Genomic DNA, 24,541 nt, shown 5'->3' on the forward strand with positions numbered 1-24,541 from the left:
AGCAAATCACATAGCGGCTGGGAAAATGACTGCAGACATTTTGCTTTTGGCTGGATACAGCATTTTATTATTCTCTGTACCTGTCAAAAAATATGTTTTTATATATATTTGATACACAATGCCTGAGTAAAGAATATACAATCTTTCTATCTGCAAATAATTAGAAATATTCTTTACTTTTAATACCATATTCTCCCCACAAAATGTAATCATTCAACCATTTGTAAGTATATTTTTATTGGTAAATTCTTATTTTATTATCATAAGATGTAGAATTCAACTCATATTTTGATGTTTTTATGATAATTATAGGTATATTGACTTGATTTTGAGAACAAGTTTATCATATAGGATTCATAAAAAAACAACACCGACCTCAGTTGACTGGACTTGGCCCAACTCCACCTTGGCTGGGGAGCTCTAAAGGGTTTTTGGGCACCGCTCTGTTGAAGACCTTAATGGGCCAAGGGAGGGCTTAAAGAAGCTCCCTATCACAGCGTGCTTAGGAGGTATGCTGGAAGTAATCTCCGGCACTAGCATGGAAGCTAAGAGCCATGCTGAGAGGCTGGCTATGCTAAGAGCCGCAAACTCTGAACTCTTCCGCTCAGCAAGGGCTCAGAAAGAATCAGCGGAGAGATTGTCTTCACTACAAGTTGACCTTTCACCCCTCTGATGAAATTCAAAAGGAAACCTTAAAATGAGCAACGACTTAATCCAGAAAATAGGAGAATTTGTTAAACGTATTATATTACAGCTCAGTCCTTTTTGCTCCATCTTCAACAGAACCTTCTGTTTGTGTTGTCTCTTTCTCTAGTCTCCCAGACAGAAGAGCTGTAATCTGGGTCAATGGGGTCGTTTCACTCTCTTTTGCTTCATATTTGTTACGGACCAATCATGTTACTGGAGGCGGGATCTGTGAGCGCGTAATTGGGTTAACACAAACTTGGTCAGCAGTAGATAACTGTTCAAAAAAGTATCTTCAAAGGTTGAGTGGGTGAGTTTTTCTTTGGTAACCAAACAGGAAACAGGGCGTAACTCTGCCTCTTTCGATTTCTGGTTTCCTGCCCAGGTTCATTGCCGTCTCCCTCCACAAGTTCTGCCTTGACACAGTGGGACTGCTGGACCCCAAATAACTCTCTCGCACTAACACACATTCATTCACTGTACGCTCACTGCTAAATTTACACTAGTGTGTGTTTCTGTGTGCATGTGTGTGTGTGTGTGTGTGTGTGTGTGTGTGTGCATGTGTGTGTGTGTGTGCGTGTGTGTGTGTGTGTGTGTGTGTGTGTGTGTGTGTGCATGTGTGTGTGTGTGTGCGTGTGTGTTTGTGTTTGTTTGTGTGCGTGTGACACTCACAATCTTGCAAGAAAACCACCTGTCCTCGTTGGTAAGGCCAAGTAATCAGTGTGATTATTTTGTACGGTACCACAGCAGGTCAGGACTATTAATACTCTGTGGTGGTGGTGGTACCGTGTTACAACTCCAATGGCTTTTGCAATCCAGGATACAGAGCCCGGCTTTACTCTGTCAGGGCGCCCAAGAAATCTATGGGCTGTTGAGGAGTTGTGGTTTGTGATGGGTTGGGTGTTGGGTGTTGGTGATGGTTGGTGTCCAAATGTTTACACAAAAGGGAGGTAGTTTGATGATGACAAGTTGGTGCGATCGATCGTTTCATTGACTTGTTTGTAGAAGGCGAACAAAAGTCAAATATAATTGGTGTTGGGGTGTGTTTGTTTGGGGATGATTTTGAAATATCGCCCCAGGCACCTTTAAAAAGCATGGTGCGTAGACGCGTGCTAAATGGGATGGATGATTTACGGGGAGGACAATAGGGGTTTAAGGGTGCGTGTTCAGCCAGCAAAAACGGTTTGAGAGGGAGAGACATAGAGAGAGAGAAAGAAATACATAGAGGGACACACAGACACACAGACTATTGTTCATAATTATATGCCATTCTTTGTATGGGTAACAAATAGCAATACAATAAAAAGACTGCAAACAATGTCTTGAGGCTTGTAAGTATATTCACGTAAACAGATTCATTCACAGACCATAACCAGAATAGAATGATAAACATAAACATACATTTATTCATAATAATTATGTTATGTTAAATAGTATATTTTGCACAGTGCCGTTGTAAACATAGCTTTGTGATTATCCACAAGAAAATGTTCATTTCTCAATTTCTGTATTTTGTGCATTCAAATACGAAGATAGTTTCACTTTAATACGTTAATGAGTTACAAGAATCTTAACCCCCAAAAATTGAAATGTAGCGGTTTCTACTTCTAATCATCAGTAGCAGGAAGCAGAATTCCAACATTGGCTGACACACAACTCTGTACCAAAAGAGAATCGTTTATCACACGAAGGTGCAATTTAAAACCAGAGAGGCGAGTGTGAAAATAGTTCTGACGTCAGTTCAAGTAATACATTTGTTTGGAAAGCTGTGTTGAAGACAACTTCTGTCATTCCACACAGCTCTGCTATAAACAGCGTGTCAGTATAACCATTGAGTACGTACACAGTACACACACGTCAACCTGTCATGTAAGCCTTTAAACATGACAACAATCAATCACTAAACTCAGATTTCAGTTTTTGGGGTTTGGATAAGCTTTCCTTTTTTTTTACATTAAAATAAAATATCTTTAATTAACAAAGTGTTTGCATTCATAGCCAAAACTATTTGATAAATATAATAAACATATTTTGGATAACTATTGAATTCAATCCTATTGTACTATCCAAAAATATTTATTTAATGTGTGCGTAGAAAGGAGATCTCAAGCATTCCTATTTGCTCTCTGATATTGGCATGGAATTGGACTCTTGTCAGGCCCCACACCTTTGCAATCACATTTAATTAAACTGGCGGTCCATGTCATGTTCGATTAGACGGCTCATTTAAAAGAATCCCCAGCCAAAACACAAAGCTCTGAATGCATCCTCAGGCTGCTTTCAGAGTGGTTCCCTGACTCAACATACGGAGTTGTTACTCCAACCACATGGCACATTGGTAGACGGCTTCAAACATATTGTCCACACACTCTCGTCAAAGTGAAATGTTTAGAAGTGATCATAGTAAAAGATGCATCCTTTGCATGCATATCCATATGGGGCAGGATGGTCTACGGTTGGGCTAATCCGAGTCCCAATTGAGCGATACTGGATTCAAACCCCAATGGCCAATTTACCTGTATGTGCCTTTGAGCAAGATGCCCTGACCTCTGAAAATATTGAACATATGTAAAAATACATGAACAAAGCTCAAAGGCACAAATACCTCACAGATGCAATATCTCTGAAGTATTATGATGACCTGCAGTATAGTCATCCTAAACACAATGGCAGACCACGGGCCTGGTGCAATGTTCAACATTCAAAGAGTTTGAGTTTGTGAAAAAGTGGCTGCTTGGAAAGTGACATCATCACAGCGACCAATCGTGGCCCTGGCGCTCCATTTGAAGCCCTCCCGAAGCCTGCTGATCTGACTGGCAGGTAAACACTGAGTTAATTACTGGAGTCAAGCTAAAGCCATTCATGTTTGTGTGCTTACATTTCTCTACAGACACATTGTTTTTGTCCTTTTTTCATACCGTAATTACATCCTTTAAATATGAATTGGTCTAAAATGTGATTAATCAATTTGTGTTTAAATATTTAGAAATATGGTTATTAATTAAACATGCATTTGAATTTGATCTCTTCATTGTTTTCCCTTTTTCCCTATTCAAACTTCGTGTTTTCCAAGTTCGTCCCCTATTCTTCCAACATTGAGCACTTTGTAATGTTGTTTTTTAAATTGATATCCATAAAGTTTTTATCATTATGTTTGACAGTCAGCCTCCATCTTCTCTCAACCCGCTCCTTTTGGCCTTCCAGGAGAAACCTTTAAACACGGCGGTGGCAGGGACCCTCCTCGGCCAGCCTAGAACCAGCACGGTGCCGAGGAAGTCGCTCCAGGAATGGGGCAGACTTACTCATTAAATTTGCAGCAGCAGCAAGTTGACCCGGCCAAGCAAGCTGGGCTCAAATTCCCTTGCAGAGTGCGACGCCAACATGAACATCTGCCATTTCAGACGGTGGCAAACTTGTGACATCACTTGTGAGGCTGTTAACCAAGACGGGACAGTGGACCTTCGATCATCTCTGTGGTGCTGGGGACCGTCGTCTGTCATTCATGGGTCCGGGTGCACCTGCTCCCACTTTTGATGTCACAAGATAGATTTTGAAATCATGGTCTATAATGAGGAAACATGCATGTGTTCTTTAACCCTGTGGTCTGGGTGTTGTGGTGAAATGTACAAGACAAACACCTGAGATCGCCCAAGTCACACCACCATCTCAGTCCATCTCAGTTAGTCCATTGGTGTCTGCACACTAATCTATCGGGATCGGAGCATTCAAGTTATATTAATGAACAGAACGTTTTTTATCTGGCTATTTGTTGATTGTAGTTTCTCACGTCATTAAGAATTGTTCTGCTTAAATCAAGGATGTGTCCGGTATAAAGGTTATAGGGTCTGTATTCATCCACCAATCTGTCCGCACGTTGGGCTGCAAATAGTGAAAATAAACGTATGTCTGACACAACACACGAGAAACACTCCACATACCTCAACAAGTGTCGTCCCCCCCCCCCCCCCCCCCCCCACTAGAAATGGCCAGAGGACTCCCAGACACCACACATACCATGGGAACACAGGGTCCCAGGGAAAAGGAGAGGGTGAGTGGCTGATCATCACTCACTAACACTTGGGGGGAGAGCGTGGAGCTGGGAGATGTGGTGGTGGTGGTGGTGATGGTAGTGCTTCAGGCCAGGCTATTTTTATCTGGACAGCTGCTGTCCTCAGGAGTGTCTGGGTCTGGGAGCATTCCGTTTCCATCACAAGAAAAAGAACGGCCTCAAAAGCTGAAGGTTGGATGATAGAAGAAATATGTCCTCCAAATATTTGTTGTTTACAGAGTGAATGGGGACAAATCGTGAACTAGTGTCCGCGGCACTGGCAGAGTGGTCATCCTGGGGGGATTAAACTGCCCTAAGCTTATCCTCTTTGGCTTAAAGCATTAAAACCATTAGGCTCCGTTACTGCGCCGGTACCTCGCTTTATTTCATTAACAAACACCAGTAATTAAAGTGCTTAAATCACACATACACAAACTTACTCAAAACATGTCACTTTTTTCTTTTTGAAGGGACATTTCCAAAAGCATACCAAAAACGTTTAATTTTGTACGCAAACGATATTGTAATATTAGATCCAAAAGGCTCATGGCTGTTGGATGGCCGGTCTATTTTGGAGAATTGGAGGAGCTCCACTTCAGAGAGTCTCTACAAGGAATCAGAGGGCCAGTGAAGCACTCCTCCTTCCCCAATCGGAGGCAGGGCCGTCCAGCGGGTCACACACACACTTTGACACACACATTCTGATGCCACACAGCGGCCGGGACCCTCTCGCTCTCTGCCAAGTGAGACACGCGAGATAAGCCGGACAGAGCGACAGGGATACGCGCCACGGTTGTCAGGATTTGGGGGGGTATTTTGGGGGTTGACGGTCGCAGTGGCACAAGGTCCATGCACCCATGTATGCCGTCAGTTCTCGTTACAACAAGCAGTGTTGTAGCAAAGCTAGCTACAGCTGGAACTACTGGTGGGAGAACCGGTTGAATATTAAAAAGGTTGAATCACATACGAAGCAAGAAGAACAAATCCCTTCCGATGAGGATTGTGATGTTAAAAGGCTTCCTGTTTTACTACCCAGTGTCACATGAAGATTCATCACAAGCCACGTCTGTCTCACTTTGTGACGTCACAAATGTGAACGGCGGTTTCCCCTGGTTGTGAAAAGTGGGCCGTTCTCATATTGCAGATTTAAACTGTTTTAGAACGGTAACATAGAATATTTCATCTATGAACAATGGGCCATTAAAACAGTTTGCAATAAATGGCGGTTTCTAAATTGTTTGCAAATCAATGGTCCTTTTTTGTGTCATTATTCAACAAAGAAAACCCAATCTATAAAACGTAATCAAGTAAATGTTTTAAACCGGCAATGAAAGTTCTCAGAAACCCTGAGTTACTGTAAAGTATGTGAAAATATTGCTAGATGTATTATAGCCAATGAAGAATTATTCAATTGAATAAAATGATGAGGATGCAATAGGGCTGAGGAATAATTAAATATGATCATTCATCTTTGAATGGCATTGTATGGTCATTAAATGCAGACAAAGACCCATCATGATGCCCAGCTTTATAGTCTAAACACATGATGAGAAGATATTCCCTTAAATCAGTGAGAGGAGAAACAGTTTTTGTCTAATACTATTAACACTTCAATATAATGACCCTTACTCAGACCATTTAGAACGGTATTTTAAATGAGTGAATTAGTGTAGCATTAGTGATTTGTGCTCTAAACATGAACGCTGATGACAAAGATAAGCTCTGATTATTGGTAACCACAAGACGATAGCCTTAATGAAACACATCTATACATAGCTCTCTTTTAAACCTATTACTTATAAAACACAACACTACCCTTTCAACCACAAGTCATTTATTTTGATAAAAATAAAGTTTGAAATAATGTTTACAAATAAAATTGTTGACAAATTACATAATTCAACTGGTTTCTAGTGGGAGACAGAATGAACTCTGGGTTTGACTGAAGATAGTGTAGCCAAATGCTAGCTCCTCCAACTGGCAAATGTTTTTGCTGGCGATCTGTTGACACAAACCAAAAAAACAACAGTGCAGAAAAGTTAGATTCATATAAAAGTGTGACATTATTTAACGTTGGAAACCTCTAGTAAAACCACCCACACACACACACCCACACTGACAGATTCTCGACAAGATAAGAGGCCTTAAACATGTTTATGATTTTTCTTTCGTTTTCTTCCATCAAAGCATTTAAATGTTTGCCATTTAATGAAGATCAATAAAGAGAAAGTCTGCATTAGAGTATATTGTGTCATTTTCCATGTCTTTCTGTGGCCTGTGGTTGTTAGCTTGGAATACTAATGAAAGAGAGTAAAACTAGTTTTACAAGCCAAGTCATATCACCGCTCCCAGTGAAAGACCTCAGCATTGGCAGTTCAATTGACTGAGTCATATAGCAGACACTTTTATCTTAAGGGACTTAGGGTACACAGTCAAATCTGACTGTGTACTGGAACAGTAACAACAATTTACAAGCACTGCATGACCAAGAGTAGCATGACAATCACAGAATGAGGGTTGTGTGTGTGCAATGAGCAGGTGACTAATGGAAACCAGTGAAGACCGAGAGATAGGAGACATCTCTCATATTATGTCTGAGTGAATACGCCCACTCGTAATGTCACAAAGGGATAAGGGTTGGAAAGGGCTTGTGATTGGTTATAAACTGGAGACCTGGAGCTGAGATTGGGGCCCTATGAAACACACACGCCATGGTGTACTGGTCCATGTGACACAAACAGGTGAGAGAGAGAGACGAGAGAGAGAGACCAGAGAGACAGAGACAGAGACAGAGAGAGAGAGAGAGAGAGAGAGAGACAGAGAGAGAGCCAAGCCGAGGGAAACAATATGGTATATCCTGTAATATAAGCATATAAAAAAAAAGACCCAAAAAAATGCAAACACACGCAGTACTTACTGATCTGGGGATGTGAAACTACCTCCAGAGAATCCTACCGGAAAGAAAATACATTTACTTCAAAACATCCTGATCTTATTCATCTGTGTCTAATGTCAACAATAACCCAATGGATTTTCACTGAAAAAAAAATAGCTAGCATTCAATACAGAACATTAACTCAATACAACCAACTTATCAGTCATGATATTAAGTATTCTAGTGTTTCAGATTTCATTAAATAACCACTCAATGTTCAGTCAATAAATCCTCATCAATCACTTTAGATATCGCTATGTGTAACGGAGAATGTGCCTCTCCGTTCCTTTACACTATGTCCACGTTTACGACACTAAATCATGTGAGGTGCGGTAATAAAAAGCCCACGTCACGGGGGGGTCGACATACTGTTGGGACCCACCTCCTTGGGGCTGCTGTTGCTGCTGCTGCTGCTGGCCCAAGCCCCCGAAGCCCCCCTGCTGGGCCCCGAACACGGGCGCCTGCTGGGCCAGGCCCCCGAACGAGGGCGGAGCGCTCTGATTGGCTAGAGCGCCAAAGGAAGGCGCGCTCTGGGGAGAGGCGAAGCTGTGTGAGGGAGGGGGAGAGAGGTGTTAAAGAGGAGTTAGAATCCGGGTGGGTTACGACCGGGTGGGCCTGCTGCGAGCTGGTTCCCTACGTGGGGGGGGGGGGGGGTCGGTGGCCACACCCGCTATGGTGGTAACCCGTGGCAACCAGGCCTGGACTGAGCCACATGCAGGGGAATCATGAGCGAACCCCAAACACTGGAGGTAACACTGAAGAACGCAGAGGCAGCCTCGTGGATTTAATGTAAGAAATGTCATTCAATCCGAGATATATGAGGAAGTATTGGTAAAATGTGGAGTCAAGCACAGCTTTCTTCTATTTTTTATCAAATTACATTGCTCCAATATGAGGAAAAACATCAATGTACAATCTTGACGTGAAGATCGAGAGCAGAACGGGACATGCTACAATAAACGCACGGTTTCTTGTGGCTAATCACAATCCACAGAATTCTTTAGCATCTGCTAAACTCCGCTACGAGCTGAATATTTTGTTTAGTCAGTTAGCTTCTTGCCTAAGAATTTGCTAATTAATGTAGTGCCAAAAGCACCACTGCATAAATGAAAGACAAAACTTGTCAGGTGTGAAAATATATGGTGATCAGCCAAAATTAAAACGCCTTTTATTTGGGGGGGAAAGAGAGGAGAGAGTGTGTGTGTGTGTGTGTGTGTGTGTGTGTGTGTGTGTGTGTGTGTGTGTGTGTGTGTGTGTGTGTGTGTGTGTGTGTGTGTGTGCAGAGGGGGTGTTGGGTTATGTAATCTTGTCTACAGGATGCAGGTCCAATTTGAGAATCTGAAGGGGGAGGGTGACGGGGGGAGGGGAAAGGGTGAAGCAGAGAGCAGCTTAATCTGCACGAAGCAAGCCCCCCCCCCCCCCCCCCCCCCCCCCCCCCCACACACACACACACACACACACACACACAGGGATTATCTGAGGGGAATAATCCAGTGCTGCGTGGAGCTGTTTTTTGGCCTCAACTCCAGACTCACTACAGTCTAGATCCCAAAGAATAACATGAACTTCCGAGTCTTCCCATGAGGCCTGGGTCCTGATGAAAATGCAATACAATTGTAATGTATTATTATTCATCACTGGCGGGAGGAGGTCCTGTGTGGCCTCTAATTCTTCCTCTTCCTCCCCTTCTGGGGTTCTTACAGAGTTGCCCTTTCCAGTCTGAGGACTAAAAGCAACATTTCGCCAACTTTCCCGCCATCAAATACAAACAAAGACCCTTCATTAAAAGAAAGACCTGCCCTACAAACAGCTTTGGTTAAGACCTGTTCAATGATGTGTTGAGGGCACGTAGTGAGACAGCACAACAGAATGAATGGGATGTGAAAAATAAATGGATCACTTCATACTCGACAAAGAGTCATCATGACATTTCCCAAAGATCATATTAATATAATATTGTCTTATTGTTAGGGGCAATAATATTGTGGGCCTGGGAAGCCCCCTGTGAATACGGGTGATGATTATTATTATATTACGAAATAAGTTGGACGAACGCATCTGCCAATGGTATGGTAAAAATAAAGTAATAATGAAATACTCAACGTAAATGGTAATAGCAGTGATTCCTTTTATAGTAGGGTTGCACCGATTTATCGGCCGTACATCGGTATCGGCCGATTTTTGCCTTGTTCACCAACAGCAGACATACACCACTGTGATTCTTCACAAAAATAAACTTTGTCATTTGAAAGAAGGTGGTTTCATAAATTTGAGTCTTTGAATTTGTGCTCCTTCAAAGACAATGTGAATAAGGGCTGAAAGACTTTAAAACAAATATTTTTTCTCAATGAAGATTTTTGTTTCCAGGCACAAAAGGGGGAATAAATAACCAAAGAATAATAATAAAACATTGCATCGGCTTTCAGCTTAACTGTTATTGTAAGAATCGGTATCAGTATCAGGAATATGAACTGTCCAAAAAAACAACTACAATCTAAATGTCAGTTGAAAAAATAAATAAAGCGCTCACCCGAACCCTCCGACGTTGGAGGCCGCTGTGCCCTCACCGAACACCTTCCCCGCCGGGGAGCCCATGCTGGCACCCATGCTGGCACCCATGCTGGCACCCATGGGGGCACCCATGGCTGAACCCATGGCCGATCCCATGGTGGCATTGCTGAAGGCAGGGGCGGAGCCAAAGGCTGCCCCGCCCCCAAATGCTGGGGATCCCCCGAAAGAGGGGGGGCTTCCGAACACAGGAGCACTGCCAAAGCCACCTAAAAGGAAATAAATAAGTTATTTTATAAATGAATACATATTGAAGATACTTGGTTCCCTGTTCCATGGTTTGGAGGTATTGGATACGTCCGTCCTCTTGTTACGTACTTAATTATTGAATCGGTGTACATGGTCAGAAGTCAATACTTGCTGAAATATTTTGACCCATTTTATGTTAACACATGGAAATTCTAGCCCCGCTTTCACTTGTTGGCTGAAACCCGGGCGAATGACAGGAGGGAGACAAGGTGACCGTGAGGGAGACGCATCGCCGTGTGAGGAACCAGCAGAGTGGGTGTGTATGGCCATGGCCATGAGAAGTTAAACTGCATTACCCCATTACCCCGCTGGGCAGATAGAGACAATTATGATATAATAATGAAAACACAATTATTAATTATGAATAAAATAAAAAATATATAAAATAATAAATTCAATTATATATATTTATATGAATAAAAAAAAGAATTAAAAACATAATAAAAGCAACAGACATTAAAATAATGAAAGAAAAAAGTACACAAGTTACCATCTGTCAGACGCTTAAATGACTTATCCCATCCCACCTGGCTCCCAGGTTATTGTAATCAGAGAACAGGTGATATCAATCACCTATCAACCAGCTGGCTAACGGGCCGTAGCACTGCGCCCCGATTGGCTGTCCGTCACAACAGCAGTAATGGGATCACAAGGTTACCATAACTACACTACCGTTTGATTAAGAGAGGAAAATAAACTTTCACAGCTGTATTATATACAACAATTGATCACTCAAGACCAAGGCTCCAGAAGGGTGTGAAAAGGAGAAGTGGAGGTAAGGCGCGCTGAAATTACAGCTTGGTGAGCAGAGATCCTCGGGTGAATAATTTATATACTGGGAGGTAACGTGATAACCACCGCTACGTAAAGTGCGTAGTATCAGTGGTCATCCTATACTAGGAGAAACTACACAAATACTTCAGTCGCTGTGAAATACCTCTAAAATTTGCCCTGTCAATATATATCATTATGATTTTACTATACTGTTTACTCTCCTTACCACACTAACAAGGAGAAGCAAACAAAAATCATACAACTTTTGCATTATGTACAAAGGCAATACAATTTTACTTCTAAAATGTTTGCCATAATTTGGCTTAAGGCTTATCTACAGGTTTAATTGCCATGTTACTGAAGGCTAAACATGAGTTGATTGCAGGAGTTCAACATGGGGCCCTGTTACGACAGAACTGCCGTGGTAGATTACACAACTTATTTCTGTACTGTTCATCTGTGCCAACAAGATAAGGTGAGGCTATCGCTCATATACTACATATACACTGTATACACTATACACACGAGGACAAAGGGTCATTGGCCGTGTCCCAAACGGAAGACAGCTGCCTGCTGCCTTGCTGTCTGGCGGGGCAGTATCTAATGGAGGCTGCGTTTAGCTATGAGGTTACCTGTAAAGGAGACGTGGCTGAGACGTACTTCTAAGGGAGCAATGCGCCGCGACATCACGATGTCGGCAAAGTAGAATTCGACAGTTGACCAACGTCCACACACGTTTCTTAAATGAGCATGACAAATCTGTGTCGCAACTGTCGATTTTTGGTCAAAACGAGAATCAGAGGTTAAACTAAGTCAATATAACTTATATCTGAATACAAACTCAGGGCTGTGCTCGCCATTGTATTTCTCCTCTTGTCTGACAGCAGACTGGGTGCAGGGCATTGTGGGGGATCCTGACCAACGGAGGATACGTCGGCGCTGCTTTCAACAGCGGCCAAGTAGCAGACTCCTCCGCATGCGGCAGTGTTTGTGAATACTCGACTGAGACACGACCTGCCTTCGACCATTGTCTGAACAGGCAGACTTTCAGCCGTTTGGGGGGGGGGGGGCAGCCGCGGTGTCCCTGTTGTGCTCACATCCAGTGGGTTCTTTTCACAGGGGCTTCATTCGCCCAGGACAAACACAGGTGCCGCACTACCACTTATTATGGGTCTTCTGATTCGATGCACCAGGGTCGATGGTCCATGGCCAATCAGGGACACCGTCCCTAGTTTGGGCTAGCGTCAGGAGGGACACCTGTGTTTATCCTACCACGAAGCCTCTGTGAAAAGGGGCTATCGGTATTATTAGAAAAATATTGACTCGGTACGCCTTTTGCTTTTGATCGAACAGCGTGTATTACTGGGGGTGTCGGCGCAGCACAGCTGGTGGTCTTATCTCTCAGACCACATATGCCCCTCACTCCCCTGAACACGACCTAGATAGGACTGACTGAAGATAGACTTGCTACGAGTGAATGCTAGAAACTCCCCGCAGGCCTGACGACAGGATAGTATTGTAGTCAGGGGGCGTTGGATTCCCAGGCAGGAGGTTCTTGGTTCGAACCCCAATGTCTTCAGCCTCAGTAAGCACATCCTTGAGCACGATGCCCATCCTATACCTGCTCATGCATTCATTAATGAATGCATCCGATTTCACTTCAAGTGCCTTTGGATACAGGGTACCCTCCATACCTTGGCAAGTAGCTAAATTGATGTCTAGGCAATTTTTCCAGCCTCAAAGCGCTTCACAGCCAACATTATACAACCCTTCCCTAACCCCTATTAAGGGCAAGCAAAAGCTCTCCTTATCATCAAGGAAGGAACATAAAGAAGAAATATGTCATCCCCTCCTCCAAGGAGGGTTTGGTGTGCTTTGATGACATCACAGGCCGAAATAATGGCAGCATGTATGTAATGAGTCTACGGGGTGATGTAGACATGTTGACCAGTCACTAGTAGTAGTTCTAAACATCCAACAACAGTAGTTACGTCAACAAGAACAGGAATAGAAACGGGTTTGTGCGCACAGTCAGAGACAGAGACACAGAGAGACAGGGAGACAAAGAGAGCGCTGTACAGATGTGGCAGTCAGAGGGGGGGGGGGTGCGGACCTGGTTTGGTGGGGCTGGCGAAGGAGCCGAAGCCCTGGGAGGCCACGCTGCCGGCCCCCGCGCTGAAGGTCCCGCTGGCCTTCTGCTCGCCGAACGCCGTCTGGCCGAAGCCGAAGCTCTTGTTGGCGCCGCCACTGCCGAACAGACCGGCTCCACCTAGAGGACGGGAGACACACAGCATGAGCTCTTTTGTTTGAATGACGTTTAACCATCAATGTGTTGCTTTGATGCTTTCATCCAAAGCAGTTTATACAGATTACATATTTATTATTATTTATATGTCGTTAACGAGCTAAGGGTTATGTCTTGCTCGTGGATGGTAGAATGTGGACATTGAGGTTTGAAGACATGAAATAACTACTTTATCGATACTGTGTACATTTGAAGTACAGGTGACGCTTGCCTGGTCATCACAATTCAACTATATATAGAATAACCAGAATATAAGTAAGGGAGATTGCCTGACGAGGTGTCCATTATCAGGAATTAATGGACGTATATAATATTTATAAATCGAAATTCATCCCAGCCTTTATACCAGAGATACTATAGGGTCTATAGCATATAACCGCGTTTTCTGATTACAGTTTAATGCATTTTTCACAATTTACCAGCTCTCGTTTAAAGGCTGAACAGACAATTTGACTGGAACTACTTAGCAGGTGTCCGTATATCAGGGGTTAATGCACACCCTGCAGCCAATCGGAATCGAGTATTCCCCCAGACCATGATATAAACACAAATTTTGCATCTACTGCCAAGTATAAACTCTATTTTAATAATATGGGTTCCATCTTGTCACACTAGCAGCGTGATGGGAGTGAATGCTTAAGTTCAGAACCAAGATGGAACCGAGATGGCCGCTTAGAACCAAGATGGAACCAAGATGGCCGCTTGTGGCTACTCTGCAGATAGTAGATACGTTAGACCAATCAGGGACCAGTAGACTGGGCCCTCCTACCTGGCTGGGCGGGCTGGCCGAAGCCTCCGGGGGAGGGGGCGCCGGGAGCCCCGAAGGGGTTCTTGTTGGCCGCGTCTTCGCTGGGCTTCCCGCCCAAACCGCTAAAGAACCCGCCTCCGGCCCCGCCCCCGCCAGGGGTCCCGACGGGGGCGGACCCGAACAGACTACCACCACTGGGCTGCTGCTGCTGGGGAAGAACAAAATGTTAGCGTGAATTAGTTTGATGTTCATCATTACCTTATTTTGTCAATTATTAAACAGAACCATCCCCAGTAGCTGTTTAGTATCTATTGTTTGAAGATGTATGTACGTCACAAATCGGCAGGTAGGGATTAGGCCTCTTGCTCAGTATTTCTTATAGCAAACACAAGAAACACAAGGCCATTTCTTCCAAATGGATAAGTATTTTAAGAGGACATATCGTCAATGAGCGAGCAGGAGTTAGCATCTTTCCCCAGGACGTGGTACAGGTTGGAACCCGGCACCTTTGGCCAAGAGTCAAACACCCCACCCACTAGACTACCCTATCCCAACCCCCCGGCCACAGGATCCCAGGTCGGGAATCGAACCTGGTTCCCCGACAAGACGCGGTGTCTACGTGGTTAAGGCCGAGCCATTCAAACACACAGTGTTTTACTGCAGCGATCAGGGTGCTATTGAATCGGGGGATTATTAGTGATAGATGGATGAAGAGGATGTGGTGGAGGTGGTGGTGGGAGGTACCTGGCCAAACACGCTGGCTCCAGCGCTAGGCTGCTGGCCAAACACCGAGGGGGAGGAGGAGCTTCCGAACGCTGCGGGGAGAAGAAGGGTGAAGCAGGTTACCGAAACAGCAGGGGAACATGGAGGAGAGGCCTCAGCCTGAGAACCAGCCATCTAGTATGTTTAATACTAAGTAGAATGCCAATAGTAGAAGTTGGACAACTCTGTATTAATCAGCGGTTTCCCCGTTACAGAGAGAATGAAGATCCATACAAAGAACTATTCAAAATATCTCAGAATTCCTTGGTGATGTCAAAAGTATAGCTGACATAACATTGTGTAGAGTACATGTATGTAATACGTGTAAAATCCACAAAGATCAATTTTTAATGTCCCCCACAATTCAAGCATCACATTGGCAGTGAGTGTTCTCTGTGTGTGTGTGCTGCCCAAAGGCAAGCTTATGAATTGATTTTGAGGCTCATTCAATTTCTTGCTCATTAATCTATTGGTGCCCAGAGACTATAAACTGAGGAAGCCTGGGGTGAAATACAGGGGGATGAGATGAGTAATCGTTGAATTATGTATCTTAAACTTTATCACTGCACTAAATAAGGAGAAATCTGATTCATTTGAATATGAAGATGATGTGGTTATAACAGAGTGTACTAAGGCTGTCATTCTAACAAGGATGAATCGATTTAGGTCGAAACGAGCAGTGACGTCATATGTATAGGAAAAAAAAAAAGGTAAAATGCACACAGAAACGTGTGCGTTTTGACATCATTGGATTGAAGAGGTGGACCACTGTGATGTAACAGAGGGGAATGTGGAGAATGTCAGAATTGTAACCCGCGTGACCTCAGACAAACGGTGAATCCGTTTAAACTCGGAAACAAGGCGAGGCGTGGGAGAGTCACGTCGGTACTATTACTGACCCGTCAGCTGTCTTCACCGCCACACCAAGGTTAAACTGTTACACGTGTGTGTGTGTGTGTGTGTGTGTGTGTGTGTGTGTGTGTGTGTGTGTGTGTGTGTGTGTGTGTGTGTGTGTGTGTGTGTGTGTGTGTGTGTGTGTGTGTGTGTGTGTGTGTGTTAAAAGGGGCAGGGAATTCGAGGAATCTTGGGGAATGGAGGAGCCGCCGCCCCTCCCCTCTTTAAGAGCTCCAGTCTGAACCAAATCTCACAGCAACTGCTGGAGCGGGCATAAGACACTTCATCCCCGGCGCTAAAGCTGATCCCAAATCTAATATGCAGGCCTATTTTAGGTTGGCTGCCCTCGCCTCCCTCTAGTTGGTAGGGCAGATGTAATAATAGTAGGAGCATTAAATGTTTAATTTATTTGACTTTCCTCCCCCTGAGGTAGTAAGTTCAATTTGTTCTACATTTCATTGTTGGATTCTTATTATTGTAGTTTGGCACTCAATGTCTGCAATTATTTTTGCAGTGCAAAATTCATATTGGCCATATTGTAGTTCTATATTACATACTTGACTATTGCATTTCTACATTTATTGCATTTATTGTACTCCTACAATCCAAATGGGTGTTTGTTATGGTTTTACATTTTATATTGGCATTTATTGTAGTTCTACATTTCTTAAAGGCCTTATTGTAGTTCTACATTCCATAGTGCCTTTTATTGTAGTTCTTAATTTTACATTGCCCTTTATAATAGCTCAAAGTTCCATATTGCCCGTTATTGTAGTTTTGAATTCTATACTGGCCTTTAATGTAGCACAACATGATATATAAGCACAATTATATAGCATTCCAAGCTTAAGGACACATGGACAAACAGAAAAGGCGGTGAGTTAATGTTAATTAGTTAATTAATTCGCGGTGGACCACGGCCCAACATGCATTGAGAAAACATGGCCTGAAGTCTCTATGGGGATTAGTTATTGGGGAATATAAAACTGTGAAAATCAGAGGAAAAGCCAGGCTAAGCAGCCCTAACACAACGCTGTGTAATAAATCCTGTGTTAATACTCCAGGGTTCACCTCAGTTTCTCTGGGTGTTAGCATTTATATTGGCTCATGCCCACTACTGCACTGAGCCTTGGGCCCATACAGCAAGAGCAAACTCTGTTTGTTGTTTTGGGTGTTTGTCCTTAAAAGCGGGAAAACGGCAGAAATTAATTGTGCTCGCCGGGCTCAAACAGACCATCCCTACTGTGTTTGCAGCCCCTGGAAATGCAAGCCCCCTTAAAATGAAACCCTGAGTCGGCGGTCCTCAAGAGACTCACCGGAGGGCTGGCTGAAGCTGAACCCGGTGGAGGCGGTGGTGGTGGTGTTGCCCCCGAACACGGGCGCGTGTCCGAACCCGGGGCTGGGCTGGCCGAACGCAGGGGCTGCGCTCTGCCCGAAGGGGCCGCCGCCGCCGCCGCCGGGCGAGCCGGTGGCCACCGACCCGAAGGAGAAGGAGCTGGCGTTATTGGCGGTGGCTGCTCCGAACAGACCGCCTCCCCCGGCGCCCGCGGCCGCCCCCGGGGCCATGTTGACTGCGGGGGCCGGGGTTCCAAATGCCGGGCCCCCGAAGGAGAAGCCCCCGGGGCCGGTGGCGCCGGTGCCGGCGGCTGCGGGCTGGCCGAACCCGGTCGCCTGGCCGAAGAGGGACTTCCCGAAGCCGCTTCCGGCGGGAGCGCCGAAAGCAGCCGAGCCGAATCCGGTGGGGGGCGGGGCCGGGGCCGGGGGGGAGGGGTCAGCGGCCGGCTGGCCGAACACCGAGGGGGCGGCGGCGGCGGCGGTCGGGTTGGTGACGGTCGGGGTGGGTGTGGTGGTGGTCCCCTCGGAGGCCGTGTTGACGTTGGGCCCCTCTGGGATACTGCTGGCCGTTGTGGAGACGGGGGCGGGGAGGGGCTGGGCGAAGATGGACCCCGGCGTGGGGGAGGTGGCGGTGGTGGACGCCTGGGGGACGGGCTCCAGGGGGGCGGAGCCTAGGGCCGGGCCAGGCCCCGTGGCGGTAGGCAGGGCTTCCCCCGTGGGGGGAGCGAGGTCCGGGCCCCGGGGCTGAGGGGCCTCCGTGGCGGGGGTTGTGGGGGGGGAGTAGGCTGGGGGGGCAGGGGTTGGGTCCGCCGACACCGCGACGACCGGCGCGGGCGCCGGAGGCGTCGGGGCCCGCGGCTCCGAGACGGGCGTGGCCGGGGGGGCCGCCGCCGGAGCCGCCTCTACGACAGACGGAGAGGGGGCGGGCACCGAAGGCTCCGGGGTGGCGCCCGGGGGCCCGGGCTCCTCGGGGGAGTCCAGGGGGCCGGCGGCGGCGGCGGCGGCGGCCAGCAGGCTGCTGAGCGACGTGGGCAGCGCTGCAGCGTCCGCCGGCGGCGGCGGCGGCGGCGCCGAGAAGCCCAGCTTGGCGCTCGAGTCGGGCGGTCGGAACACGCTGCCCGAGCTCGCCGTCACGGGGCCCTTGGCGAGGTCGGGGGCGGGGCCGCCGCCGCCGCCGAAGCTAAACTGCGCCGCGGCTTCGCCGAAGGAGAACTTGCCGTAGGCCGGAGCCTCCTCCTCGCCCTGGCCAACGCGCAGCCCCGAGAAGCTGCCCAGCGTCTCGCCGCCGGCGGGCGCGGGGGTCTGGGGCTCCACCACCCGGAGGGCGGGCGTGGTGGAGGAGGGCCGGGCGGGGTCCCCGGACATGTTGGGGGGCGGGGTGCACGAGGAGGTGCTGACGCCCAGCGCCGGGGAGCTGGACTTGGAGGCGAAGGAGAAGGGCTCCTCGCCGGCCGAGCCGAACACACTCTTGCCAAAGGCAAACTTACTCACGTCCTTCCCTGAGGAGGACGGAGAGGGAGGGAGGAAGAAGAGGACGTTAGGGAACGATGCTGGGGATTCGTCGAAGGCTTAAAGTGACAATTTCCAATTCTATCTTTCCTATAAATTGTGGCTAGGGAGGTATGACTTGGGGAATCAAATGAGAAACCAATGTGATGATGGGAATAATGTGACATATATAGGGCGTTGGTAGCTCAGGAGCTAGAGCGGGTTGGCGGGTAAGCGCAAGGTTGCTAGTTCGATACCCGGCTCCTCCTAGCTGTGCTCTGAGTGTCGAGGTGTCCCTGAGCAAGGCACCTAACCCTAATGCTCCCGACGAGCTGGCTGTCGCCTTGCATGGCTGACGCTGCCCTCGGTGTGTGAATGTGTTCATGAATGGGGACTGTCATGCAATATTGTGAAGCACTTTGGATAAAAGCGCTATAGAAATGTTCTATTTACCATCTATGGCATTCGATATCATATCATTCGTACTGCATGAAAATAAGGAAGCTGTGTGGGAGACATGTTAGGAACGATTCTAAAAATACGGCATTCACCACCAAGGCTTCCAAATGAACCATTGAATACAGCTTTGTTCGACGGACTGTCAGCTCATTAGCTTGAATGTTATTCATAGAAACTACGATAGTTTTGTGCCTTTGGCCTGATAGTTTAAAGCTCTTATTCAATAATAAATAATAGTACACCTCTGTCAATCTGCGACATTTGCTAGGTAATAAAGGGGATGTTGTTACCTGTGCTTCCAGATCCCTGCGAAACCGATGCAAAGCTGAAACTTGAGGCCCTGCAAATAAACAAATATGCTTAGAGCCACGCGGGAGGGCCAAACTGGTTCTTTAGATGCCCTGCCCATTTGCTAGGTTTCACTTCATGGTGGTAGCCTCACCCAGGAGTGAAGCTGAACGCTTTACTGCTGCCTTGCTCAGCGGCACTGGGCAGAACCACCGGTGTGTCCGTTTTGGGCCCTGACAACATAGATACATAACCACAAAAAAACAATGACATATTTAACATAGATATACATGTTGATACATAGATAATATTCATCTATACAATAAGTTGCGATGCCGCCCATGGAGTAACATTAACATGAATTGCTCACTCAGTACATCAATATGCGTGTGTTTTGTGTGCATATGTGAGCATGCGGCACTACTTACCAAACACAAAGCTGGAGGCAGCACTCTCCGCAGGCACCTTAAAGACGCCCTGCGCAGGATTCTGAGGAGACAAAACACAAAATGGGTGCTTTAGAGCACAAGGAGGGAATGACAAAGCAAAACGTGCCCAGGGATTTGTAAGAAAAACAGATACGCTGTTCACCGTCGCTTCGCAAAGTATTCAGACCCAGACTTCAGACTCTTTCCATGTCACTTGATGCAGATAGTATTTAAAATGTATCCAATTAACATTTTGGGCTATACATCTACAAACACAGGTACCCACAACGACAAAGTGAAAACATTGTGTTTGTACACAATGTCACCTCCAGACAGTTCTGCAGTTGTTAGCAAAACATATTCCTATGTGCGTCATGAATAGAAGCAGGTTCATCAGGCAGAGTGACCCATAGCCTAAGCCTTGAAGATTAGCAGCATCTAGAGTATCAAAAGACCAGGAAAAAGAAACTTAAAAATGCTGATCAGGGAAGATGCTCTGCTATTAAAGCAAGGCAAGACAATTTTTAAACTTTGCATCGATTTAAAAAGGGAAACTACACGAAAAGTAAGCATGACCCACTGTAACAAAGTTATTGATAGTGCGTAGTGATGCGACAAAGTCATTAAATTGAGTCAGGTCAATCTTTTATGCGATAGATGAGAGCAACAAATCACAATGGCAAATCACAGTCAGGGGTACAATGGCCTGGGCTGACTCCGCCCACTTGGTGCCAAAAGGAAAAAAAAAAATTATATTACTGCTCAAATACTGCGTGAACATTTACATTTAGGGGATTTTGCTGACACTTTTATCCAAACCGATTCATTCAAACATTCACACACCGACGGCGGCGTCTACCGCGCAGGGCGACAGCCAGCTCGTAAGGAGCAGTCAGCGTGGAGTGCCTTGCTCAGGGGCGCCTTTACACACAGCTAGGAGAAGCCGTGGATCAAACTAGCAACCTTCTGCCTACCGGTCAACCCGTTCCAGCTCCTGAGCTTCTGCCGCCAGTAGCGAACGCCGGTTAAAGGGCTTGCAATAATCATTTGTGTGCACCGAGTATCCTCGTGATTTCTGGCAGAGCCATGCCGCCATAGCGCCGTGGCCTGGATGCCTGCCAACATACACCGCTACACAACGAGGATCCGCGTCTATTTTGTTATTTTACACACAGCATAAGAGTCACAGTCTCTGTGTGGATGCATGAATGGCTCCCCACCCAGGTGAGATTTTTACCACCAGCTCGGGAGGGGAGCCAGGGCATTTCTCACCCCTGCTGCTAACACGGTTTCCCTCCGCTTCGCTTAAACACAGGGCCATGTGTTAACAGAGTGGGAGCCCGGCTGGGCTGACGCACAGCCCTGCACATTGTAGCCAGTGGGTTCTGTGTTTGGTGAGTCCGCGAGCACCAGGTGCAAGTATGATGACAAGCAGTTTGTATTTGCTATATTATGAATGCTTGGACAGCTGGAATTAGGCCATTTGAACGCTTTTCAAGAAAGGTATCAATAATGATTATATTATAATAATGATCAGAGCTACAACTAATGATTAGAGTTGGAGTGTTTGACTCCGAGGCAATTGGTTCTGGGATCAAACCTGAATGTCCCAAGATGTCTAACCCCTACCCAATGATATGTACCTTGAGTCACCTTGAATAAAAGCGTCTGATACATTGTTGAATTTTTATTGTTGACTCTATGAATCTGCCCACTGATCAGACTACTCTGTCGATCAGGGATGGTAGTTAGTTCTTCTCAACGTAAAACAAGTTGGTCACTTTAGGGCTGCACACACACACGTGACTAAGAGGGTGGAAGGAAGACTCAAAAGGAGGATGGAAACAGAAGATACGTACTCTCTTGGCCTGGTTGGCCACGGTGGCAAACCCCTGGGTTGAGGAACTGGGGAGGTAAAGAGAGGGGACAATAAATACGGTTCAGGTTTGTGTGTTTCAGTGTCAAAATATTTATAATCAGAAAATATAATTAAATAAATATCTTTATTCAAAGATAAAAAATGTAAGAGTACAACTAAACATGTTATTTAAAATACCTTACATTTCCCACATATTCCATTGCATCTTGACACAAAGTCAGGCACTGACACTTTCTATACAGAAAGTAATGAATTGTATTATTAATTATATTATTAAACTATGTATTATTTAGTTGCATTATTCTATGGTCTTTAGATGTGTCAAGTTAGAATGAGGTGGTTTTGTATGACTACTTCTAGCACTTTAAAGCGATGCCATTGGTCAATAGGCCGGCGGGAAGTGGTTTAAAGTGATGTGATTGGTCAACTACAGAGCTTGAGGAGGCGTACCCTATGACAGTTGACAGGGGCACTGTGGAGCTCTTGTCCTTCAGCTCCTGAACGTTGACCACCTGGGGCACCGTCTTCAGCGTGGACTCAGTCAGGGACCCCACTGAACACATACACAATAACTGCATGATTAAAAATATTATGTTTGATCCATACACAAGTTAAATGTGCAGTACATGAAAGGTACAAACCAAGCACCAAACCAACACTGGGAGTTCACCATTAAGCGTCTTTGTCTCCCCCTAGTGACAGACATTTTGTCTTCCGATATTACGGACTATACACTCCTAAATAAGCAGTATTCGATCAAAGAAGTTAACTTGCATTCTATACTAAATTCAATAATTTCATTGATTGGTTTTTCCTACCTTTATACTATTCAAGACTACTTTGAACTATTGAGAATTAATTTATTGTCAATATGACTTATTTTATTTAATTACATCTTACCTAATTTTATCCTTTTATACTTAATTCACCGTGGGTCAGAGACAAACGAAATTCAGATTCTTCCATTTGTCTTGTACATTTGTTGGAATTGACATTAAAGCTGACTTTGACTTTGAATAAGTCCAACCTAGCCTCTATCAGACTATATGGGGTTGCAAGTACGTTTGCATAGTTGGTGCTATCCTCTCCATCAGCGAATCATAGGTGGTTATTCTCTCCATCTATGCAGCGCAAAACAGCTCTTCGCCTAAAACTGAGCTGAGCTGCAATTATTTAAACGTTCACAATCCTTCTGCTCCGAAAGGGGCGCAGAAACTCACGACCGATTACCTGGCTTCTGATTGGCCATCTGCCTGCTGAAGGCGGCCCTGGCGGCGGCCTGCTGGGCGGGCAGGGTGGCGGGCGCGGCCTTCTCCGTGGGCGGGGCCCCGTGCTTCACCGTCTTTGTGGCGAGGGCGGTGCTGTCGGCGCCCACCAGCATCGTCTTATTGGTCGGCACTGGACCAGGAAGTAAACGGGATGTGTGGACGTGAACACATCACAAAGAAAAGAAAGAAAAAAACACCTTTCGACAATGATACGATTTGCAAAACGTTGAATGACTTTCAACGATTTTAAGACATTCACACTTATTTGTGACCTATATGAATCGGCTTAAAGCAAGGTAAATGAACCTTAACATTACCGGTGGCCCTCTTCAATAATGGCTAGGACATCAATTTGAACAAACTAGAATATATGTTTTAGTTGTGTTTGGATTACCATCAGCAAAACAATAAGACATCGCTGAATGAGTAAGCGTCCCTTTTACAAAACTTTCCACTCTATGTAAAACCACAGGCTTGGTTTTACATACACGGTTATCACTGATAGAGGGCTTGTACTTCAGAATGCATCAGGGGATTTTTTATTGGCAATACTCCCAACATATTGAGAGGACTCGAGAGAGTTGTAGTACTGTACAATCCTCGATCAAAATAAATACACCCTAACCAAGGTTGGTTATAAAAATGGCTCCCCATTATGACAATGACCCCATGCTCCCAAAATGGCAGAGGGGGGTGACATTGCGACGTACAAGGCCTATTAACCATTAGTCGGCACTCATTCTGGATCATATGTGCCTGGTAGAAATAGGTTGAATGAAGGAGGCGATCATGGCTGTGTTTTTACAAACACACTGCAGATACCTGAGCAGGTTTCTACACACACTGGGGGCAGGTGTCAACCCAACCAGCCAGGTGCCCTCCTCCACGTACCTGGGCACACGATGGGGCTGAGGACCACGCCCATGCTGTGTGTGGCCGCCATCTTGGAGGCCGGCGTGGACTGGAGCCCCCCGAAGCCGGGCTGGATGGAGGTGGTCCGGACCACGGTGGGGTGGCGGGGCATGGAGAGCACGGGCAGGGGCAGGGGCTGGTCCTCCAGCTCGTCCTCCAGCTCCAGGTGGGCGGGGTGGGGCTCCAGGTAGGAGGGCAAGGGGTCCGGGCCGGCCTCCAGCGGCGGGGAGAGGGAGGAGCTGGAGCTCACGTCGTCCAGGTCCTCGTAGTACTTGGGGGACAGGAAGGCCGAGCGGGACAGGTTGGCTGGGTGGGGGGGGGGGGTATAACATTAAAAGGTTTTGGTGGGGGGTCATTTATTTGTTAATGACTGGTGGAGCAGAATGTGATTTATTGCCAGGAGGGGTTTCACCCACGCAAGAAAGGTATTTCCGTACTTTGGTAGAAATACCCAATAAAACTTCTCTTTTACTTATTTTATTATTTCATTCTATTGTATGACGATGTGAAGCACTTT

General features: G+C 46.1%; 1 protein-coding gene across 3 annotated transcripts in view; it reads right to left on the reverse strand.

Moving 5' to 3' along the window:
• Positions 1-6,555: 6,555 nt before the first annotated feature.
• Positions 6,556-24,541, reverse strand: part of nup214 (nucleoporin 214) — a 33,681-nt gene continuing 15,695 nt past the window's right edge. The window contains exons 22-36 of one of the 3 annotated variants that reach the window (XM_079755842.1): positions 24,004-24,330; positions 23,075-23,242; positions 22,295-22,397; positions 21,825-21,870; positions 19,966-20,026; positions 19,692-19,770; positions 19,540-19,589; positions 17,284-18,801; positions 15,056-15,126; positions 14,333-14,516; positions 13,372-13,527; positions 10,198-10,444; positions 8,050-8,213; positions 7,650-7,683; positions 6,556-6,733 (exon numbers count right to left, since the gene is read on the reverse strand). In XM_079755842.1, coding sequence (XP_079611968.1) covers positions 6,697-6,733; positions 7,650-7,683; positions 8,050-8,213; positions 10,198-10,444; positions 13,372-13,527; positions 14,333-14,516; positions 15,056-15,126; positions 17,284-18,801; positions 19,540-19,589; positions 19,692-19,770; positions 19,966-20,026; positions 21,825-21,870; positions 22,295-22,397; positions 23,075-23,242; positions 24,004-24,330 — 3,245 coding nt within the window. In that variant the 3' untranslated portion in view covers positions 6,556-6,696. Of the gene's footprint in view, positions 6,734-7,649; positions 7,684-8,036; positions 8,214-10,197; positions 10,445-13,371; positions 13,528-14,332; positions 14,520-15,055; positions 15,127-17,283; positions 18,802-19,539; positions 19,590-19,691; positions 19,771-19,965; positions 20,027-21,824; positions 21,871-22,294; positions 22,398-23,074; positions 23,243-24,003; positions 24,331-24,541 lie in introns of all 3 variants that reach the window. The other 2 variants (XM_079755841.1, XM_079755843.1) reach the window with 2 other exon arrangements.

This window comes from Pollachius pollachius (genome assembly GCF_949987615.1).
Source record: "Pollachius pollachius genome assembly, chromosome: 18".
NCBI lineage: Eukaryota > Metazoa > Chordata > Actinopteri > Gadiformes > Gadidae > Pollachius > Pollachius pollachius.